Below are 20,461 nucleotides of genomic sequence, written 5' to 3' on the forward strand. Positions count from 1 at the left end.
CTTTCTTTGTGACAATTGGATTATGTATCTATAAATAGCTATTTCTCATATCCTAATGCTTTCATATTGAAAATTGTGAAACAAAACTAAATCCAGAGAGATGTGAATCCTCATAAAACTCAGAGATGTGACTTTAAGATGGGCTCTGCACCCGACCTGTTGCTCTCTGAGTCAACACACACTCTAAGACTCTGCAAAAACCCAACCTAAATGAACGCCTTTGAGCAGAATGTGTCTTCACGTTCATTGAGAAAAACTAAAATCCACCCCAGCTGTAAATTCTTATTGTATGTGTGCATAGTATACAGTAATGAAAAATAATACCCCTAAAAAAAAAAAAAAGGAATGCTACCTTTTCCACAACATTTTATTTTAAATAAAACTTCAAGTACTTTTACATAGGTACAAAAGAACTCTGATCTATGTGCCTCCAACAGGCCACAACACACAGTAGATAAAACACAGTGGTTACAAATGTCTTTTAAATTTATTTCTGAGGCAAGGCAGATGGGAGGGAAGTGTCTCTATGAAAAAATACTGTGTGTGTAGGAAATTGTCACGATTTTATTTCACATGGATACAAATGATTATACTTTAATTTAGGCCCTGGTGGCTTAAAATTATATAACAAAATAGAAAAATGGAAAACTACTATCCCCTACACCCTGTTTCAAAGGCAGGCACTACCAAGATTAGGGAGACGCCACAGTGTTGGTAGAGGATAATTACTGTACAAGCTGTATAGCTGTAATTACCTTCAGACTCAGATAAAATGCTACAGTTCTTCTAAGGCATAAACAATAATGTCTCCAAACAATATATACACATAATACATATTAAAACAAGACTCAATATAAACAATAATGAACAATATATACACGTCAATTTTTCACTGGCTTGAAATACAATTTAACTACACGAGTGATGCGCAACATATATAGATTTATATATAAACGTACTTGTGACTCTACAGTAAAGTTTATTTTTGGTGCTTTCAGAGCACATCAGTGTAAACAGTTTAACTTGGCTTTGTTTTATATTTTAAAACATTCCTTGTTGTATTTTCAAGATTTAAAGCAATTTTCTAGTTCTTCCTTTTCACAGAAAACGAAGATTCTGGATGTGGTTTAATCATAAATAATTCATAAAATTAAATACATTCACTAAAAAATAAACTACAAAGTAAAAAAATGAAAAATAGATATTTATTGAGAGGGAAAGGAGAACCGTTCCCCACATTAGAGCTCTGGGGTTGGCTATTCAGTGCGACTGGATAGAGTTCCGTTGCTATTGCACTATAACACCCTTTCCTTGGAAAATTCTTTGGGTGCGCTTCCCTGTTCTACCTAAATTAGCTGATGAATCACACAAACCAGTGACCAATGGTCTTGGCTGGAGGAGTGAAGCCTCTAAACTGGTGTCATTCTTCTCATCCTTCTTAAAGATATGCGTGTGTATGTACACATGTACAGATACATGTACATGTGTACATACACACACACCAATTTTAAGGAAAAAGTTAATATGCATGTGCTGTGCACATCTGTGTGAATGTGGTTCACATCGCTGGTCTTGTTTGTCCTTGTTCATAAGGAAAAAAGAGAAAAAAAGGAGATTACAACTTCAGCTCACTTTGAAGGTATCTGTCCACTTTTTTTCAAAGTATTTTCGCATGCTGTGGCCAGCTCTGCCTATGTCCGAGTCATCTTCATTAAATGTTTCACAGTTGTCAAAAACAAGCCTGACATCTAGGGCAAAGGTCTCGAAGTTGGGATACCTAAAAGGAAACACACAGTTACGGATGCTTTCGCTGCGGTGGACCCGAACACAGAGAAATAAAGTTGAACATGGTGAGGCCAGCTAACAGGAGCAGGGCAGCTGCGCCTGAGCACATAACTCCTCCCCCCACATAGCTCCTCCCCACATAACTCCTCCCCCACATAACTCCTCCCCCACATAACTCCTCCCACGGAGGCAACACCCAATGACATTCATCAGGCTCTGAGCCATGCTGGATTAAAGATGGTCAGCATAAACCAAAGTGCTCTCTTGGTGGTAAAACTAGGTATTTTCCAGGACAGGCATGGAACCACATAACTGTGATCCCAGCATTTGGTTGGTGAAGAAGAGGAAAGGCGGGTAAGTCTGAGGCCAGCATGGGCTACAGAGTAAGACCTAATCTTGAAGCAACAACAGCAACAAAAACTAGCATGTTTTTCGACTGTCCTGTGTTTCCCACATTCTATTTACTGCCCGACTTCTCTCAGTTTTGCTGGAGGACTCTACAGCTCCATTACTTCAGTCATTCCTCTGGCCAATCATATGCATGCTGTTACCCTCATCCAAACGTGTCAAGAGCTTCCGCCAAGAGAGTGGAAGCATTTCCTATGCACTAGAAGAATCATGCTTCTGTGGTCTCTACAAGTACTCCATGATATGTCACCATGGTAAACCTCCACTGTCGATACTATTTGCTGAATAGAAATGGATTACTTACTGTCCATTATTTAGTTTTTCTCTAATTGTAGAAAAATCCATAGGCTTCTTAATAACCTTCCTATAGCCGGGCACAAGTTTCAGGTTCACAGGAAGCAGAAAAGGCCAGGCATCCTCATGTTCTTCCATTTCAGTCAGGATCATACTGAAGAACAGAATGCGGGAAATCGGTACCCAAACCTCGGAACGGCCCAAACAAAATACACAGCCACAACAACTGAAGAGAAAAAGACAAAAGAAAGATACCTGCAGAGAGCCAGGTCCTTGGACTCATCTTTTTTGGGTTTCTTAATGGAGGTGGCACTTTCTGCTTTTGACAGGTTGAGGGAAGTGGTTTCCTCCATTTTCCTCTTTTTGAGATCTTTGCTTCCTCTTTTGAGTGAGCTGCTTGTGGAAGCGGAGTCTTCATCTTCGGTGTCCCCGGCGAGGTTTCCTTTCTTGCTTTTCTTGGAGTCATTTGTCTTTTTTCCTTTGACATGAATTTTTTTAATTTTTATACTCTGACCGCTTGCCTTTAATTAAAAAAAAAATGAAGTGGGGTGTAAGACAGCAGCTGCTAACAGATGCTCCATCACCTCAGATCTTAAATGTTTGATAGGATCAACAAGAAATCCTAATGCTGCTCTAGAAGACTGGTAATTCTTTTACAGAGATCTGGGAATTTCTTCTCCTTTAATTGAAGAATTACTCCTGGTAAAGCATGAAAAAAGCTATCAAAGACTGGAGCTCTAGCTCCACCTTGGCAGTTAGAGCCAGTGTTCCTGCAGTCTAGGCTGCTGACCGAGTGAGGCCCACAGGGCTCTTTCAGAGCACAGTATACACGTAGGAATGAGTGTGTCTGGAGATAAAACCATGGAGGTCACCAGCAGGAATGATGAGGTGATACAAAGTTAGACAAATGGGAAAATGAGCTCAAGAAGCAAAAATAAATTTGATTTTCAAAGTGATCAAATCTACAAAAAAGTATTTTCTGGATAAAGAATGACATGTATTCGCAATGAGAAGAGTTTTACAAGTTGTGGTTCAGAGAGGGCAGGGAAAGACGGGAAGGAAAAAGAACCATGGAGTGCCAGGGCCACTCCAGCATGCGCTCAGCTACTGAGGGAGGCAAAGGGCCAAACGCCGGACACAATCATTCTAATAATGAGTGACTGATCAGTTAAGTTGTAAGGGACGGAGACATTGGCCGTAAATCAAGGTCCTGGGTAGAACAGAGGAAAACTGAAGTGACAGAAGAAGTGACCTGGGACATGCAACTTTAGAGCTGAGCTTGAGAACAGGAGGAAGCTATGAAGTTGGAAGAGTGTCAGATGTAAGGACCTCGCCCCAGTCAGGACCTCAATACGACCTGATCTCCACACACTTCTCTTCCTTACCAGTTAGTTCTGAAATTAAGTTTGTTCCTTCCTCTTGGGCTTTATTGTGGTGCTAAGGACTGAACTCAGGGCCTTGAAAAATGGCACAAAAGCACTGTGTAGCTTGGCTAAAGCCTTAACCCTTCCTTCATTAAGTCAAGATATTTGTGTAGCTCAGGCTGCCCCCAAGTTCATCTTCCTGTCAATGGCTCCAGTGTACTGGGATTATAGGTGTGTGGGACCACACCCAACCCATTCTTTCCTAATTTATATATAAATATATATTTCTGTTGCTCTCTTAGTTTGCTTCACAAGTTCCTATATTAAATGTGACTGAAAATGACTAAAAATACAGTTGTCCATTACCATCTGACCTAGACATTCTCCTACAGGTCATGTATCCAAGATATAGTTGTTATAAAGACTGGTACATGAACTGAAGAGAATCATTCACAGTATCTGGAAACAACTCAGATGTTCATTAGCTGATGAATGAATAAACAAAATGTAGTGAATCTATATAACAGAGATCCTCTGACTATAAAAAGAAGTGCTGGACTATGTATGAACTTTCAAAGTACTGTGGTTAGGAAAAGAAGGCAGACACACTGTATTTCTGTAGTCTTCCAGAAAAGGCTCTAGAATTGGATAGTGGTGATATTGCACAACTTTGTGAATGCATTGCTTTTTTAAAATGTGATTTATATCATTAAACAAAACAAGCCACAAAACTCTGGTATTTCAAACAACTTAGTTTCCGGCCATTCTTACCTTGGCGATGCAAGCTGGACAGAACCAGTCCCCATCGGGAATGGTTGTAATCTTGGGCCTGTGGCAGTAGGTGTGGCAGCCTTTGTCACAGCCATCACAGAGGAGAAGCAGTTCTTCATTGTCGCCCTTCCTACAGATCTGGCAGTACTGCAATACAAGGAAATGGCTAAGATCAGTTCTCTGCTGTGAGGACTAACTGCTGGGATGTCAAACAAACCACGACTCCTCATTCATATTAGTAACAAGCATTCCACTTGCTAACAAATGTAGAATAGCCACACACATCTATGTATCTCTCGTTACACAGATATGAACCACATGACAGGGTGAGCAATCTTTTGTGGTAAATGCATATCTCAGATACACTGCATAGAACAAAGCTAAAGGTTGGATGCTTTCACACACTTCAGAAGCATGTACACATCAACATATGAAGTCATCAACATGACGTCAGCGCACACGAAGCAATGAGGAGCTTTAGTGCATGGGACTTTTAATGTTTCATCTTTGCTTATCTTACTGTCCTTATGATATTCTGAGAAAGAAATAAGAGTTAGAATAGTTTTATTCTGAGAGAGAAATGAGAGTTAGAATAGTTTTTAATATCAAAATTCAGAAACTTGTATTAGTATAATTATATATATATATAAAGAAGATATTCCTAGATTGCATATTATACATCTATGCTGTATAACTGTCTAAAAACTGAGTCTAAAACAGGAAACTTTGAAAATCAACCAGAGTCAATCTCTGCCACAAATACAGAAAATGCATCTCATAAATTATTTCCAAGAAAAATACAATACAGTAATTTACAGTCATAACTTGTTTTCTATAAATAAACATAATAATTTCTTTTTTATTGAAAAATATATAATGCAATTAATTACTTTAGTATGAATAGAGAAAGTTTCAGAAAGAGAAAGGAAAAGTTGCCCAGCATTCAAGGTCCTGTTACCATTGTCTTAGGTCAGGTCTAGTCATGACAGAAAGTGCCCTGCAATCAGGATTGAGACAGGTCTCTCTGAGCAGCTCTGACTGTCCTGGAATATGCTCTATAGACCAGGCTGGCCATAAACTCACAGAGATCTGCCTACCTCTGCCTCCCAATTAAAAAACCTATACTCCAGAAAGAGTAAAAATACTTAAATAGGAATTAGCTTATATTAAAGTTAGGTATTTATAATTACAATTTGAAATTACTTCATTTAGCTTCTAATACATTATATACTAGCCTAGAAACTCTAAAATAATCTTATATAACCAGTATGTATCCAAAGATATTGCTCAAAACTAATTGAAATGGAAGGCACTATTCAAGAGAACAAATATGAAATCTATCCAGTAAATGTATCAGATATGTTATTAGTAAAATAGTCATGTATGAACGGCAAAAGCAGTACCATGAGTAACTTAAGAGGGTATTTCACCAAATCCATGCTCTGCCTTTAAAAACCCTTGCAAAAACACTTGTTCAGAAATAACATGTATAAGGTTATATTTAAATCTATAATATTAAAAATTGTATTTGTGAAAATAATTTTTTATTTACTGGAAAAACACCAGAAATACTACAAAGTCTATTTTGACATCTCATGCCCAATTTAAAAATATTAAATCTTTTCAGAGAAAAGGTATCAAATATAAAACTCCTAGCGTTTTTGAAAAAAATCACAGTAAAAGCTCACGGTTATGGTGTGAGTGCATGTACAATGATATTTGTTGATTAACTCCTTTGTTGCAAAAGCAAAACAATATGTAGGCAGAAAATTACCTAGAAGTAAACTGGCAGGTTCCTCTTTCCTGGTAAGACTGTTTTAAGGATATGGAGCACTTAACATGTTGTTTTAATTTATTGTGAGGAAAATTATGAGGACTGATATTTACAAAAGGACTTCTTAACCTCTCAGCAGCAAACCACGTCATATTACCCTTCACCACCACCATTCCCACCATCACATGGCCTCCATCGCCAGCTCTCTGCAGTGCTGAGGATGGAACCTAAGACAATGCGCACTAGGCAGGGCCATGCCCTCAGCTGCAAACATGTGGTAATGGATATTTTTAAAATGACTCTTGTGATAAGGGTATATTACATGATGATACATGCGCACTACTAATGTGGGAAGACATGAATTCCAATCTGAGAAGCTGCGGGTACAGCTGTGGTGGTACCTGCCTCCCATTTTTTCTTCTTGGGCAACAGAGGCAGGAGAACTGTGAGCTCAAGGCCAGCCTGGACTACACAGTGAGCCTGCCTCAAAAGCAAACCAATAAAAGAGAAGTACACTAACAGAGTCATACTCATGGGTTTCTCTGTTTAGGTTTAAAACAAAACTGACCATTATCATGACCTCAGAAGAGGATTAAAAAATTATAAATTTCATTTTAATGTAAATTCAATTAATTGTTTTTATTCACTGTAGTCTAGATTAACAAATACATCTGCCCAAGGTGATTATTAAACTTGCTTTAATAATACTTTTAGGAGAATTATATTTCTAATAGTTTGTGGTGAAATATAGTGCTTTCAGGTCTATGGTAAATTTAATGAGTTGAAAGGCCTTAAGTTTAGACACACTGTAAAACAGTGCAGACTCAGAGTCCACACACATCTTTAGGAAGAAAGGAAAAACCACAAGATGCAAAATGTATTTGCACAAATTACATATAAGACCTTGAGTAGTCCAAGCACCAGGATAAAACTGAGGGAAGGCAGGCTAGGTTATGGGGAAGGCAAGATGGGTTATTGAGGTAACTTCTTTTCTTAGGAATGACTATTTCAATAAAGGAATTTTCAACTTCCTCAATACAAAATCTCAAATACTTTTAAAGCTGGTCTTTAATTCAAAAGCAAATATTAAAGTGATTCATAAAAGTCTATACATTAATAGGTATTTCTATGTACGGAACATAAATAAGATAATAGGGCACTTTCTACATGATTTAAAATAACTGTCTTATTTTAAAATATGTAGCATTATGATACCTGACATATAAAGTAAATGCCTGCTAGCCAATAACCAACTGGGAGTTATACAAAGATGAAAAACGTTTTTTATTTTAATGAAAAGGATAAAAAGTTCTGCTGTTGATGCAACCTCATCTGATGAAACACTAAGTCTGAGCTCTGTATTTAGTATTCTGATTAGTATAGAGAAGTAAAACAGTTAAGTCTGATGGAGCAGAAATGCCAATGGCTTACAGGAGTGATAACCTTCCAAATATTTACATTAACAACCATTATGCTGATACAGTGTACGAGGCAACTTGTTAGGATTATAAACAAGTATTAAAAGAAGTCAAGAACAAAATCTGAACAGAGAAGACAACATATTTGGCAGGTAGCTAAAAAAAAAACCCAAGGTATGGGAAGAGTAAGAGTAAGATTACATGCTATTTAAGAATTAGACATACTTCCAAGTACAGTATACATCATTTTAACAATAGAGTAATATATAGTTAAGAAAGATCTGGAGGTTGGGGAAAAAACAAGACAGAGGGACTCAGTCATAGTATTTCTTAAATAAGAACACTTACAACTTTCATAATTGACTTTTCCCATGCTATTGCTCTCTGTAACTGCTGGACGCACAGGGCTACCTGTGCGGCACTGCGAGCTTCCGCTAAGGCCCTTCTCCAGACCCTGAGCCCTGGAGCAATATCCTCTTCAATTCTGCATTGAGATACAGAGAAATTGAGTAGGTCATGGCCACATTTATGGTCACTGAATGTGAAACAATCATCACACTGAAAGCCAAGCAATGACAAAAACATGTAACAGCCAATAAGTATAAAGTTTAAGCAACTAAATCTGATGTAGTGCACAGACTGGCTACGTGCCTTGAAGCTTAGTCACAACCAGATAAATGTAAGATCACTTTGCAGGATTATCAATGCACATAACAAAAAAAAAAGTTTTTACAAAGCACCATGCAAATAGCATGATCCACACGGATCACAGACACACAAGAAGATACATAGATAACAGGCAATAGAAATAGAAATAGGCTCCAATTAGCAAAGAAGCACAATAATTTGTCAAGTTAATCTCAATAACCTACCCGTCACCATCACCACTAACGGATGGTGCAGGAGCAGGGACAGTAACTGTGCCCACATTATCCAGTTTGATCTGAATGGTGGTACTTAAGGGGCTCTTCAGATACCTTCTCTCAATGTTCCGCTCCAAATCAGCCAGCCTGGTTACAGCTATATCTAGGGGGTTGTCACTCTTCCGAGCCAGTGCATGCGCACTGTGTTCTTCATCACCAGTAAGTTCTCCATCATGCTCCTTGAACAACTTAGTAAATGACTTATGTTCAAAATATACCAAGTCCTCCCTTTCCGACGCAGGCTCTGGACACATCCAACCCTATACATCAAGAAAATAATGTCATTATGGTTTCTTCTGGCAATGTTAGATGGGTGAGTTACCTTTACTTAAGATTCAGCAGCGACCACCAGTTGATCCCAAGGATCTTTTACTAGAAAGATTTACCTTGTGTTTCTAATGCTAGGTTAAAATGGGAGCCAAAAAACAAAACAAACAAACAAACAAACAAACAAACAAAAAACCAAGAAACAAAAACAAAAAAAACAAAAAGCAGTTGGTAAGAAAAGTGCCTAAAAAGCAACATTGGTTACATTAGCGATGACATTCAGCAAAGGATTGCAAAGCTTTAGACTAACAGTTCATTAATGCTATGCATATACTGCCAAGGAATGTCCGGGGAGCTTTCTCCTGGTTTCTGACTGCATGCCTTCTACTGCTCCCATGCAGGTCCGCATACCCACCAACTCCGTTCTGCTCCAAGCCTCGGCATATGCAATTGCCCATGACCATGAAGTGCTTCCCTGTCTTCTCCCAGTAAGTCCACTCACCCTGCAGCATCCATGTCAGGAGGGCATTCATTCCCTGAAGGAAATCCTTCCCTCAGCTCCTTCGACATCCTCCTTCTAGAGGGTCCCTTGGAGCCTTGCCTGGCTGTGCCCTCTCGACAGCATGATGACCTCAGTCCTATCCTTCTCCCCCTAAATCTCATGAGGAGGGCTGGCCCATGAGAGCCTTTGTTTATTTCCAGCACAGCAAAAAGAAAATAATGGGCACTCACTATATACGTACTGATTGAATAAATGAATAGTCTTATAACCAAACTTGTTCATACTGATTCTTTGTCTTCAGTTCAACGATTACCCAGCTTTAACAAGTTCCCAGCTGCTGACATTCGAGTACCTTGGCCTACGGTTCTTCTCACGTCCTGCCTGGACTTCCACACTGCGTTCCCACTCCATGCCTCGCTCCTCTCTACCAGGCTGTTTCTAGTTCCCGGTGCTGCCCACGCTCACACCTCTTACTCACTATCACCTGGTTTCTGCCTGACAAAGTCTTATGCCACCGTCTTACATGTCTCAACTCTTCATGGCTTGGACTGATCTCTTCCAAATACCCAGCAGAAACCAGTCCACTCTTTAAAATTCACACACAAAACTGTACTTCTTTACAGTTAGTTACTAGACTGTACCCATGTGCCCACACCTTACCTTTCTACTACAAGGCAAGCTTTCTGGGAACTAGAAGCACATTTAATCCAGTTATGCAATATCTATGGCCTGATTAAATCTCTTTAGAAACTATTAATTTAATTTCTGCATCAAAACAAGATCTCCTTTATCTCAACAGAATATTTACATTTAGAAAAGAAAGAAGTGTGGGAGCCACACCCAGAGTCATGCAGAGCTAAAACAGGAGGGGTGGTGAGTTTGTGGGCTGCAAGTATCAGGCCCTGGCTAAGGCAGAGGAGGACTTAGGAGACACAGAAATGCTTTATATGAAAACAGTAATAACTTATAACAAATCTTTCCCACATTCTAAAAGGGAAGCAACATTGCTAAATAACAGAAACCTTGTAAATACAGTGTATTTTGATTTCTGCAAGGTCCCTGGCAAGGCCACATGCTGTGCATGCACGTGAAGAGTGCTGATGGCTAGTGCCACTTTAGAAAAGACCCTTTGTGCCAGTGTCCAAAGGCCTTCATTTGATTTGTTCTGTTAAAAAATGTATGAATAACTTAGCTGATTGCTATAAGTCTGTAAGATTTAAAACTAGAAAGAAAACAATGCTTTGGGTAACAGAGTTGGACAAAAGTATCTCTGTATGTTGGAAAGTACACTCAGATGAAACTAATAATAATAATATAACAAAGAAATGCAAATTTTAGCTTTGATATTTCAGCAACAAATCAGAAAAAATAGAATATGTGAAATAGGTTCAGGGATGTTTTTGCTGAGGCTCACACTTAGCAAAGTCTACAAATGGGGTGATGGTAAAAACTGCCACCAGTTCAGTTAGTGGTAGTAGAGACATAAAGTCAGACCAAGGATAGACAATCCCATGCAAACCTGTGCATATCTCCATATACAGTTAGGGATTCAATAGCTGAGAGAGGCTGCAGACCCTCATGGTTTTCAGGTAACACCAGGACCTTGGAAACCATTTCAGAAGGCTCATGATGAAGGGAAAACAAATAGGAGACAGGAGAGCTATCTAAGGGATGCAGAGTAATAGGACTCCAGCATACTCAACAACCAAGACTAGGGTCAGACTTTCCTATAATGTACAAAGAAAACATCAACATTATAAAAATGCAAATCAATATATTAGAGACCAATATAATGGTTTAATGTGCCTTCATAATGCCAAGCTCCTTGGGCTAAAAATATTTTGTTTATATGAAACACACCCACACACAAACACACACACACTTAAAGTCTTCAATAGACACTAAAACATTTCATTATTTTACTACTTTTTCATCACTTAAAGACAATTCAAGACTAATAAAATTATAATCCAGTTCTCAGAATATTACAGCATCATTCACAACTAGCTTAATATCAACAGGATGCTAAGACATGCCACTTAACAAATCCACTCATTTTAGCTGCCAAGAATCCTAAAATGTTCTGACTACAAACATTGGCATGACAGCCAGTGATGTGGTAGGATCAAGCATGACGTTCCAGCCAAACTCTAAAAACGCATGATACGCTTTCCCAACTCCTGGTCGGTTAACCTTGGCAAATTAAAATAAGGTGAAGGAAAATTAAAACCACATGAACAACAAGTAGTAACCAAGAGAGGACAAAGTCAGAATGTGGAAAGCAGATACGGTGTGCTGGAAAGCAGGGACTCTACTCAGCACCCAGGACAACCCTCTGACATTTCCTGGGCCCACAGCCTGGTAATTGGTCTTCACACTCGAGATATTATGCCACCAAGACAATTTAAATTACATTCATTATTTTCAATTTAAGGAGGTGGTGAAAGGCATAAACTAACAGATCCAACAAACATGCTTAAAAAATTATGGCACTAAATAGAATAATTTTCACTTCTCTAGAAAATTAACTTGTGTGGAAGTGTTCCTTTGTTGAAGATGCCAGATAAATGAGGCGTGTGGACAGTGCACAGACAAGGAAGAGGAGAAGGAGGGGGAGAAGGAGGAGGAGGAGATGTGCTGTGGAACAGCACAATAGTCTGAGGAGGTGATACAGTTGCTAGTAATTATGTTCATGGCAAAAGAAGGACATCATATTAGCTCTGGAAAATGACAGAATTGGGAGACCTTCAGAACTAATTATGAAGCAAAATTATGAAGCAAGATTTAAATGAGTGGGCAGGACAGGATTATACCATACATTTTCCTTCTGAATAAAGTTTAAATAGCATGTGGAGTTCAGAAGAGTCCCCAGTTTTCAAAACCTTTTCAGGTTTCTCTGCTTAGTCAACATGCAGATACTTACCTACTGGAACAGCCTTACCACTGCCCTCTTTTTAAACCTAAGCATCATGGGTAGCAGGAAAAGCCTTCCTGCCTTGCCTCTCTCAGCTCTGCCCACTGCTGTGATACACCACACCCCTCAGATGACCTATGAGCTTACATGTGTGCTCAGGGTGTGTCTGAGCTGTTAGAACATGAATCCTAATATGTCTGTATTGTCTTTGAATTTAAACTGTACAAAGTAAAACTGTGTCATGTAATGCAGTTATAAATAAGGGCTTCAAGGTCCTCCATGAAACACTATAGCAAGACTCTGATAAGATCTACAGGTAAAACTGTATTTCTCATGGTGAAAACAAAAATTCGCTTGAGGCAAACAACTCCACACCAGAAAAGATTTCTGTAAATAGCACTGAAACAAGCTGTCGGGAACCACAGCGTCTATACAGCTCAGAGTGTAGTCTGCACACACTCTTTGTCACTTAAATGATGACTGGAGGATTATTTATATTGAGCCTGCTTCCTTACCTGTAAGGTGGGAGAAATTCACTCAGGACAGTTTTGAGAACATGTCTAGTACAGTAACGCATCTCTGCGATGCACGCAGTAGAGCTTCATTACCTTCCCTTACCCTAAGCACAGATTCAGGCCACGCAGCTTTACCTTCACTTGCAGACTGGCGGCCGCCACCCTGCGCTCCAGGTCCTCTACTTGCTGGAGCATGCTCAGGTCCAGCTCCATGGCTTGCTCTTCTACCGACCAGTTTTCCACTATGTCGCGGGTTACCTGATTTTCTTCATTTTCATTTAATTCAATAATAGCAACTACATTTGAAAAGAAATCACTTATTACATTTATTTTTCTAACCCATCCAACAAATGATTTCTTCCTCTAAAAAAGTAAAATGCTAGGGACCCTACATATATCACCTTCTCAAGACATACAATGGACTTGTGCACACACAAGCAACCATCTAAGATGGAAGACAGCATGTGGGTGGGCGCTAAAATGACAAGTGACACAATGAGAGAAAAGCATTCGGCCATTGCTAAGTGACATTTAAGGGTGTGTGTGTGTGTACTGCAGAGGCTCCTCAGTGGCGAAAAGTATCAACTGTTCATCCAGGACTTGAGTTGGATTCTCAGCATGCAAATTAGGTGCTACCTGTAATTCAAGCTCAGGAGAGCTAACACCTCGGCCTATGCACACACAAAAACTAAAAATAACTTGAAAAATAAAAAAGGTAGAGACATATTAAAACATTTTAGGGTAAAACAATGAATTTTCATAATAAAATAAGAGAGCAGAAATCCCTTGGGCACACACCGTCCTTATTCTTGACACAGGCTTGGGTGATGTAATCCAAGTGCTTCTGCATTTGCTTCTGCAGTGCCTTCTCCCTTATCCCTCGGACATGCAGCACTTTTAGCAATGTCTTCAGGTCCTCGGGGTCAATGATTCGCCACCAACCGAACTGCATTTCTAAGTCATGAGAGTAGATACATGGTTTACATGATTTTGAGTAGGAAAGAGTGACACAGAGTAAATCTCAGGATTTGTCAGCCGCACATACCCATCGGAGATACATTTATAGATGAGGAACCACCAGATACAGCAAGTGACTGCAGGTCAGCATGTTGCACCTACCTTCTGGGATAGGTTTGGGACTAGGAAAATCTACTGGTTTTGCTCCTTCAGCAGCCGCTGGCTGAACAGTGGAGGTCTTGTCAGCTGGCGGGACTGGAGAGTCACTTTTACTTGAAGCAACACTGGAAGTCAAGAACGAACTGCTACCATTTCCTTCTGGCGGTCCCAAGCCTGAGCCGAGACCAGGCAAGGGCGATGTGAATGGGACACTGGAAGTGAGCACACCGGCGGCAGGCCACCCACAGAACTGAAGCCCCATCATAGACACGCCACTTTTCACCTGTAACACAAAACATTCCAAATTCAGATTACGGTTCTGGGGGTAAGGGCACCTGATACTAGGTCTGGTGGCCCAAGTTCAGTTCCTGGGGCCCACATGATGGAAAGAACTAACTCCTGAAAGTTACCCTCTGATACGTAGTAATTTAAAATGTTACATAATAATAAAAACATTTAAAAAATCAAATACTGATTAATCTAAAGAGTTGGAGGAATGTTCAGAAATTCTTTTTCAAATTCTAAAACTCAATCTTGCTACCAGAGAAAACCAAAATACGTTAGGAACAATGTTACCTTTCATGTTGCATCTGTTCCCCAAGAGTAATTGCATGTTAGTTATCCTGCAACTGTAACGAACTGACTATTAAGGTCAACTCAGACACTGGGTAGATATTAGTGGTGGCAATGAAGCTTGGTGACAGAAATCCTGCCTGCTTCAGATTTCAGGCCTGTTAGGATATTTTAGCTCTGATGGGAAGATCTCTGTGAAGATTACTAATGGTTCAGTGAGGTGCTGGCACGGTGTGTTTTGTCAGCATTACTAACCTGAAGAGGCGACAGAGCAAATGGACTCAGTCCAGCGGGGCTCTGAGCAGAGGAGGGTCCAAGCAGTGCAGCCGGGGCCGGTGAAGGCGATTTAGATGGTGGCTGAGACCGAGGAGTCACCGAAGTGCTGGACAGGTCAGCATGGGTCAGGGACGTGTCGTCACAAGGTGTTTTTGGCAAAAGGCTAAACCACTGCCTGTTCTTTTCAGTCAGTGTTTTCAAAAGCTGGTCATTGGGGAGAGGACTATAGAACTTCCCACAACTGCCAGAGCCTGAACTAAACAGACTGGTGTCTGTCTTTCCCACGGGGCTTTGCACTGCTGAAGGAATGCTTCCCAGTGGGTGCTTCCCACTGTTCTGATGAGATAGTGGGCCCCCGTTTGTACTAACGCTTACTTTTGGGGGGGTCATAACATCTGACTCAGGAGGCATTTTAGCTACCTCCAAAAGCTTGCTTAACTTGGAGAAAGAGCCAGGTTTCTGAAGAAATAGATTTGTGTTATCTTTCTCTTTTGGGTCGTCTCTCTGCTCGCAGTGGTCTCTAGGGGAACACTTTAAAGTCTCTGCAGATGTCGCCAATACTTCTTCCTTGATCTGGAGACTCTCTGCCTTTCTAAGCTTTTCTTTTTCCTTTGCAATTTCTTCTAGGCCTACAGAAGTGAAAGATGCTATTAAAGTAAGTTATTACACAACAAACTACTAATAGAGTTAAACTTTATTATTCATCAAATCATATGCATATATAAGCAAACTTTTGTATTATCTTATATTCCTCATGTTTTCTTTTCTATGGATTTTTTTCACTCGTTATAAACTTAGTATAAATTCACTGTAAAGATTAAACTATTGGGCCTCAGGAGATAGCTCAGGGGGTAGGAATGTTTGCTCTGCAAGTGTGAGGATGTGAGTTTGAATCCCAGCACCCACATAAACAGCAGGCATATGAGTGTGTGGAATCAAATATTGGAAGGCAGAGTAGGGAGCTCCTAGGAGTCTGCAGCCACGAAAGGCAGCAGACACAGTGAGCTCCTGGTTCAGTCAGGGCCAGTTGAAGGCAATAAAATCAAGAGAGGTAAAGAAAGGCATCCAATGCTCTCCTCTGGCCTCCACATGCATGGTACGCACACACACACACACACACACACACACACACACACATACACACACACACACACACACAACACATAACCCTGTCCTAAAGGTCCAATCACTAAAAACAAAACCTGTACAGTAAAAACCACTAGCTCTCCATAACACGTCAAGGAGTTTGCCATGAAACTCTCTCTGTAATCTGAAAAAAAGAACCCAATCTAGACTAGCTATTTAAATTGAGACTATGTAAACATTTGGAAGTATCAATAAATATATAACTATATCATAGATTATTACATCTACGTGATTCTAAATGGATGACATCATGCTGATCTGCTGAGACACCAAGCAGAGTGTAACCGCCCACTATTAACAAGAGAGAATATGTATTTTCAGGTGTGGATTTTTTTCAGATCTATTTTCTTGGGCAAATTCTTTAAAATATGCAACTTAAGCTTTTAACAGTTCTTGAAGCATACTGTCAAACTGTCCCCTAGAAAGTTTGGATCAACTGTATACCAAATACACTCAGACCAGAAGCACATAAGGGTAGCTAGTTTCCTACATCCTTAACAAAATGGAATGCTGTCAATATTTTTTGTGTTTGCCAATGCCTAGGAGGTAAAAAACTAATCTGGATCATATCTGAAGAATAGTGAACTACATATCTTTTTATGATTTATTATTTCTTCTATGAATGCTAAATGATCCAAAGATGGTTTTTAACTCTCAAAATAATAAATCTAATAATTTATTCTATCAGAAAAATAACAGACTTTCAGGTTAAAATGTTCAGTCATGAAGACTGCACAGTGAAGCTATTCTGCCTATCCCCTCAACATTACTTCGCCTCAGTAGTAAGCAAGTTTAATCAATTCTACGTATGTATAACTTCCTTCTAGAAGTTACACGTTCCGTTTAGTATCTAGCTTCTGGCATTCATCATTTTTCATACTTATTTCTCATTTGAATGGCTTCTTTGGAAGCACATTTGTTTAAGTCCATTTTACACTTTGTGTATGCATGTGTGTGAACATGTGTATGTGTGTACTACTCAGTTCTGCGTAAACAGAATCCTGTAAACTCCTCTGCAAAATAGGATAAAATTCCAAGTTTTTACTAAGGCCTCAGCATTGTACAAGATCTGATAGAAAACCCCTATAATCTCCACACAATTGGCATTTCTCTCCACTATCTGCTTCTCGATGTGTTAAGACTTTCTTCAGGGTCTTTATGCTTACTGATCTCTTGCAGGAGAGTGTTCTGTCTACTGATTCTTGGCCCTCATATCTACAAGAGCTGTGTCTGACCATCCCATGTGCAATCGGTTTTTCCTGATTCATCTTGGAATAGCATCCTCTATGATGACTTCCTTTAGAGTTCACCATTAAACACACTGATCTGCCTTTAGTCCTCCCTTATGTGTCCAGGGGACTTTAAGTCCATAAGCTCTGCTTACTGTGGGGCTGCTATAAAATGACCACATGGGTCAAGAGCCACACCCTGGGATTTACAAGTGCCGACACAACCCTAGTGTCCTATCAGGATTCTGACATTTAGCAGTGCTAAGCTGGGGCATTATGTAAGGCTGAGCTCAAAAAACTTTCCTAAGCACAGACTTTAAGCTGCATCATATGGTTCATGGAATGGGATGGTTTAAAGATGAAATATCAAAAATGAGAGGTGACACAAAACCCAAGAAAGGAAGTAGTTAGGTGTTCACAAGTTTCAAATATGAACAAGGTTTTAAACTGAAATGAAGACCTTACACTTAATGTCCTGCGATCCTGACAGGGTGATGCCTGTGGGGAAGGAGAGAGCAGGAGCCCTGGGCTGAGGAAGAGAGAACCTGTAGCAGACTGCTAACTAAGAGTAAGGGTGTGAGGATCAAGGAGCGCTGCCTGCAGCACAAGACTGCTTGGCAGAAAACAAACAAAACAAAACAAAACAAAACAAAACAAAACGAACCCAAAGGCCATGGGCATGAAGGAATCGAGCAGGGAAGGTGACTTCAGGAGAGTGGGGACTGAATACTCACTATGCTCAGAGCCAAAAAAAGCACTCTTGATTAAGGAAGGACAGAGATACAGAAGCAGTAACAAGCTTTCAATAAAACCACAATATTCCATTTAGGAGATCAGTTGTTCCTACCTTCACCACTCTCCATGCCTTCCACAAAAATCCCTCCACACTGAGGGAGAATCCAGTATCTGCGTCGGTAACGATCCTGACCAAACATCATGGAGCGGAGTGAGTGAGACGCATCAAAGAGCTTCCGTCTGTACTGGCTCTGTTGCTGTGGGAAAGCCGTGCACAGGGTTACATCAAGGGACACTGAGTGCCTTACAAGCCCACAAAGGCACTTTACACCCACTACCCCACCCTACTGCACAGTAAAGGGAGAAATGTGACATTCCCAATGCAAGGATGATCCCAAAACAAATGAGAGTAAGAAAGACCTTAGGTTCAAGTCGGGCTTAAACGGTAAGTCGTATTTACCAGGACCTTAACAGAACTGTGATTGCAGATGCCATCCAACACTACCAAGCCAAAGCAAACAGGCCGACTGCAGTGCGTTGCCAACAATGCTTCTGTATTAGTTAATCGTGCTCATGTTTGCTTACCTTCACACGCATGCTTTGTCAACATGACTGATTTCTGACATACAGCCATGGGTTAAACACTGATACAGTAGGATACAGGCATCTCACAGCAGTTAAAAACTAACTGTTCTGACATGAGTATGAAGGAGGGAGGTCTCGGAGGGAGGAAAGGGAAGGAAGAAACTATGCAATTATCATTGTAACCTCGCCAAACATTTTTCTTATAAAAAGATTCATTTTAAATTGTATTACTGATATTGAGATGCAGAATATAATTTTAATAATACATAAATACACAGGTTTTAAATCTAATGCAAATGATACATACATACCCAAATGTAAAATGAAATGCAAATAACCAAAGTATTACTATGAAACACATAGAAATTTGAGTAATAAGTTCCAAGAGATGATATCTTCACTAAAACTTTAAAGTAACAATTTAAGCACCTAAAACGCTTCATAGATTTGGATTCGCATAATGCATTTGGAGTCTTTGACTGCTAGGACTGAGCCTGTGAGGCGTAAGAGGACGTGTCTAGCTTTCTTCTGTTTAATCACTTATAGAAAGCTTGCTTTTACTTAGCAGTCAGAGGAGTGAGACCCGTGCAACACGAGGTTAGGACACTGTACGCGACCGTGGACATGGGTCTGAAGCGCTTACCTTGCTCAGTTTTTCGATCTGTTTTTCCAGTTCCTCGACACTGGCTGTCTGGTCACCTTCATCCTAAACATAATAGGGTACAGGGTTATTTACCTGCTGGAAAGTTTCATTCTCTAGTTATCAAACACATGAATATATCAACCCCCCCTACACACATACATGCATATATAAGGTAGTGAACGAGGCATGCACAGGGTCTCAGGGGTCTCTTCTGAGTATGTTTTTCTGTTTGCAGTGTTGAGGGCTTTACAGATGCTACACAAGGATGCTAACACTGAGCTGCATCCTCGGACCCAGCGCTTTTTTGATGGTAGTGCTTAAAGATAGAAGTGAGGGCTGTGTCCGTCAATTAATTTTTTATGTTTCTCTGGTCAACTTTTCCTGACATTTCTTGCAATAAAAAGCATGTGTTTCAAAAGTCACTACCACTCATGCATATGCATCAGAAAAGACTGTACCCAGTGACTGGAAGAGAAAGGAGCAAGGACTTTCAAAGTTCTATCACCATGTATTATTTATACACTTCTTATCAAAGTCTAGGGACAGACTTATTCTGGTTGTTATGTCTGAACTAAAAATTCCATGAATTTTAACTGGAATAAAAGAAACGTCTAAAAGACCATAGGTCCCAAATCCTTAAAACACAACTCTCAAATAGATCCTTATATATGGGTATAAAGCAATTTTTTGACAAGCAGGGCAAATGTTTGAGAATTTACTAAAGCAAAAATAGCACTACAATCAATAGAAAATAGAATGAAGTAACAGTAATGTACCAGCCAAATGTAACCACTCCAATTTTGCACTTCCTAAGGAAACAATGTCCAACTCACACTGCTCTCAGCATGGTGTGCTGCCCCCAGACATCTCTCCGTTTCCCCCCAGCTCATGTCCGCCCCAACACACAAGTCTCAGCTATTGGGTGCAGAATGCTCGTGGGATTGCTCCTCCAAATGTTCTTCATGAGCATGTTACACACACTAAACATCTTCCCTATCACACCAATTAACACTGTATTTATTTTGTATATTAAAAAAAAAAAAAAGAAAACCCGAGGCAACCAAATTTCTTCACTAAGGTGAGGACTCTGCCGTGCCGCTTCTGATGAAGTTGTTGTCTGAAACTGCTGTTGGACATACACATGGTTTTCACTGAGTCTGATAAAAGCCTTTAAGGCAAGAGCAATGAGCACGCATAGCACGGTGTGTCAGTGGTATGAGCGA

General features: G+C 40.0%; 1 protein-coding gene across 19 annotated transcripts in view; it reads right to left on the reverse strand.

The window, feature by feature from the left end:
- Positions 1-349: 349 nt before the first annotated feature.
- The window catches only part of Baz2b (bromodomain adjacent to zinc finger domain 2B), a 211,325-nt gene continuing 191,213 nt past the window's right edge, over positions 350-20,461 (reverse strand). For 13 of the 19 annotated variants that reach the window (XM_052182534.1, XM_052182538.1, XM_052182533.1 and 10 more), the window contains 12 exons: positions 19,239-19,301; positions 18,123-18,267; positions 14,880-15,529; positions 14,055-14,334; positions 13,734-13,889; positions 13,071-13,231; positions 8,687-8,997; positions 8,163-8,298; positions 4,623-4,769; positions 2,743-3,008; positions 2,498-2,641; positions 350-1,777 (listed from right to left, as the gene is read on the reverse strand). In XM_052182534.1, the coding sequence (XP_052038494.1) occupies positions 1,624-1,777; positions 2,498-2,641; positions 2,743-3,008; positions 4,623-4,769; positions 8,163-8,298; positions 8,687-8,997; positions 13,071-13,231; positions 13,734-13,889; positions 14,055-14,334; positions 14,880-15,529; positions 18,123-18,267; positions 19,239-19,301 (2,613 nt within the window). In that variant the 3' untranslated portion in view covers positions 350-1,623. Of the gene's footprint in view, positions 1,778-2,497; positions 2,642-2,742; positions 3,009-4,622; positions 4,770-8,162; positions 8,299-8,686; positions 8,998-13,070; positions 13,232-13,733; positions 13,890-14,054; positions 14,335-14,879; positions 15,530-18,122; positions 18,268-19,238; positions 19,302-20,461 lie in introns of those variants that run through there. The other 6 variants (XM_052182539.1, XM_052182537.1, XM_052182532.1 and 3 more) reach the window with 2 other exon arrangements.

The sequence above is a fragment of the Apodemus sylvaticus genome, chromosome 5 (genome assembly GCF_947179515.1).
Source record: "Apodemus sylvaticus chromosome 5, mApoSyl1.1, whole genome shotgun sequence".
In the NCBI taxonomy this organism is placed as follows: domain Eukaryota; kingdom Metazoa; phylum Chordata; class Mammalia; order Rodentia; family Muridae; genus Apodemus; species Apodemus sylvaticus.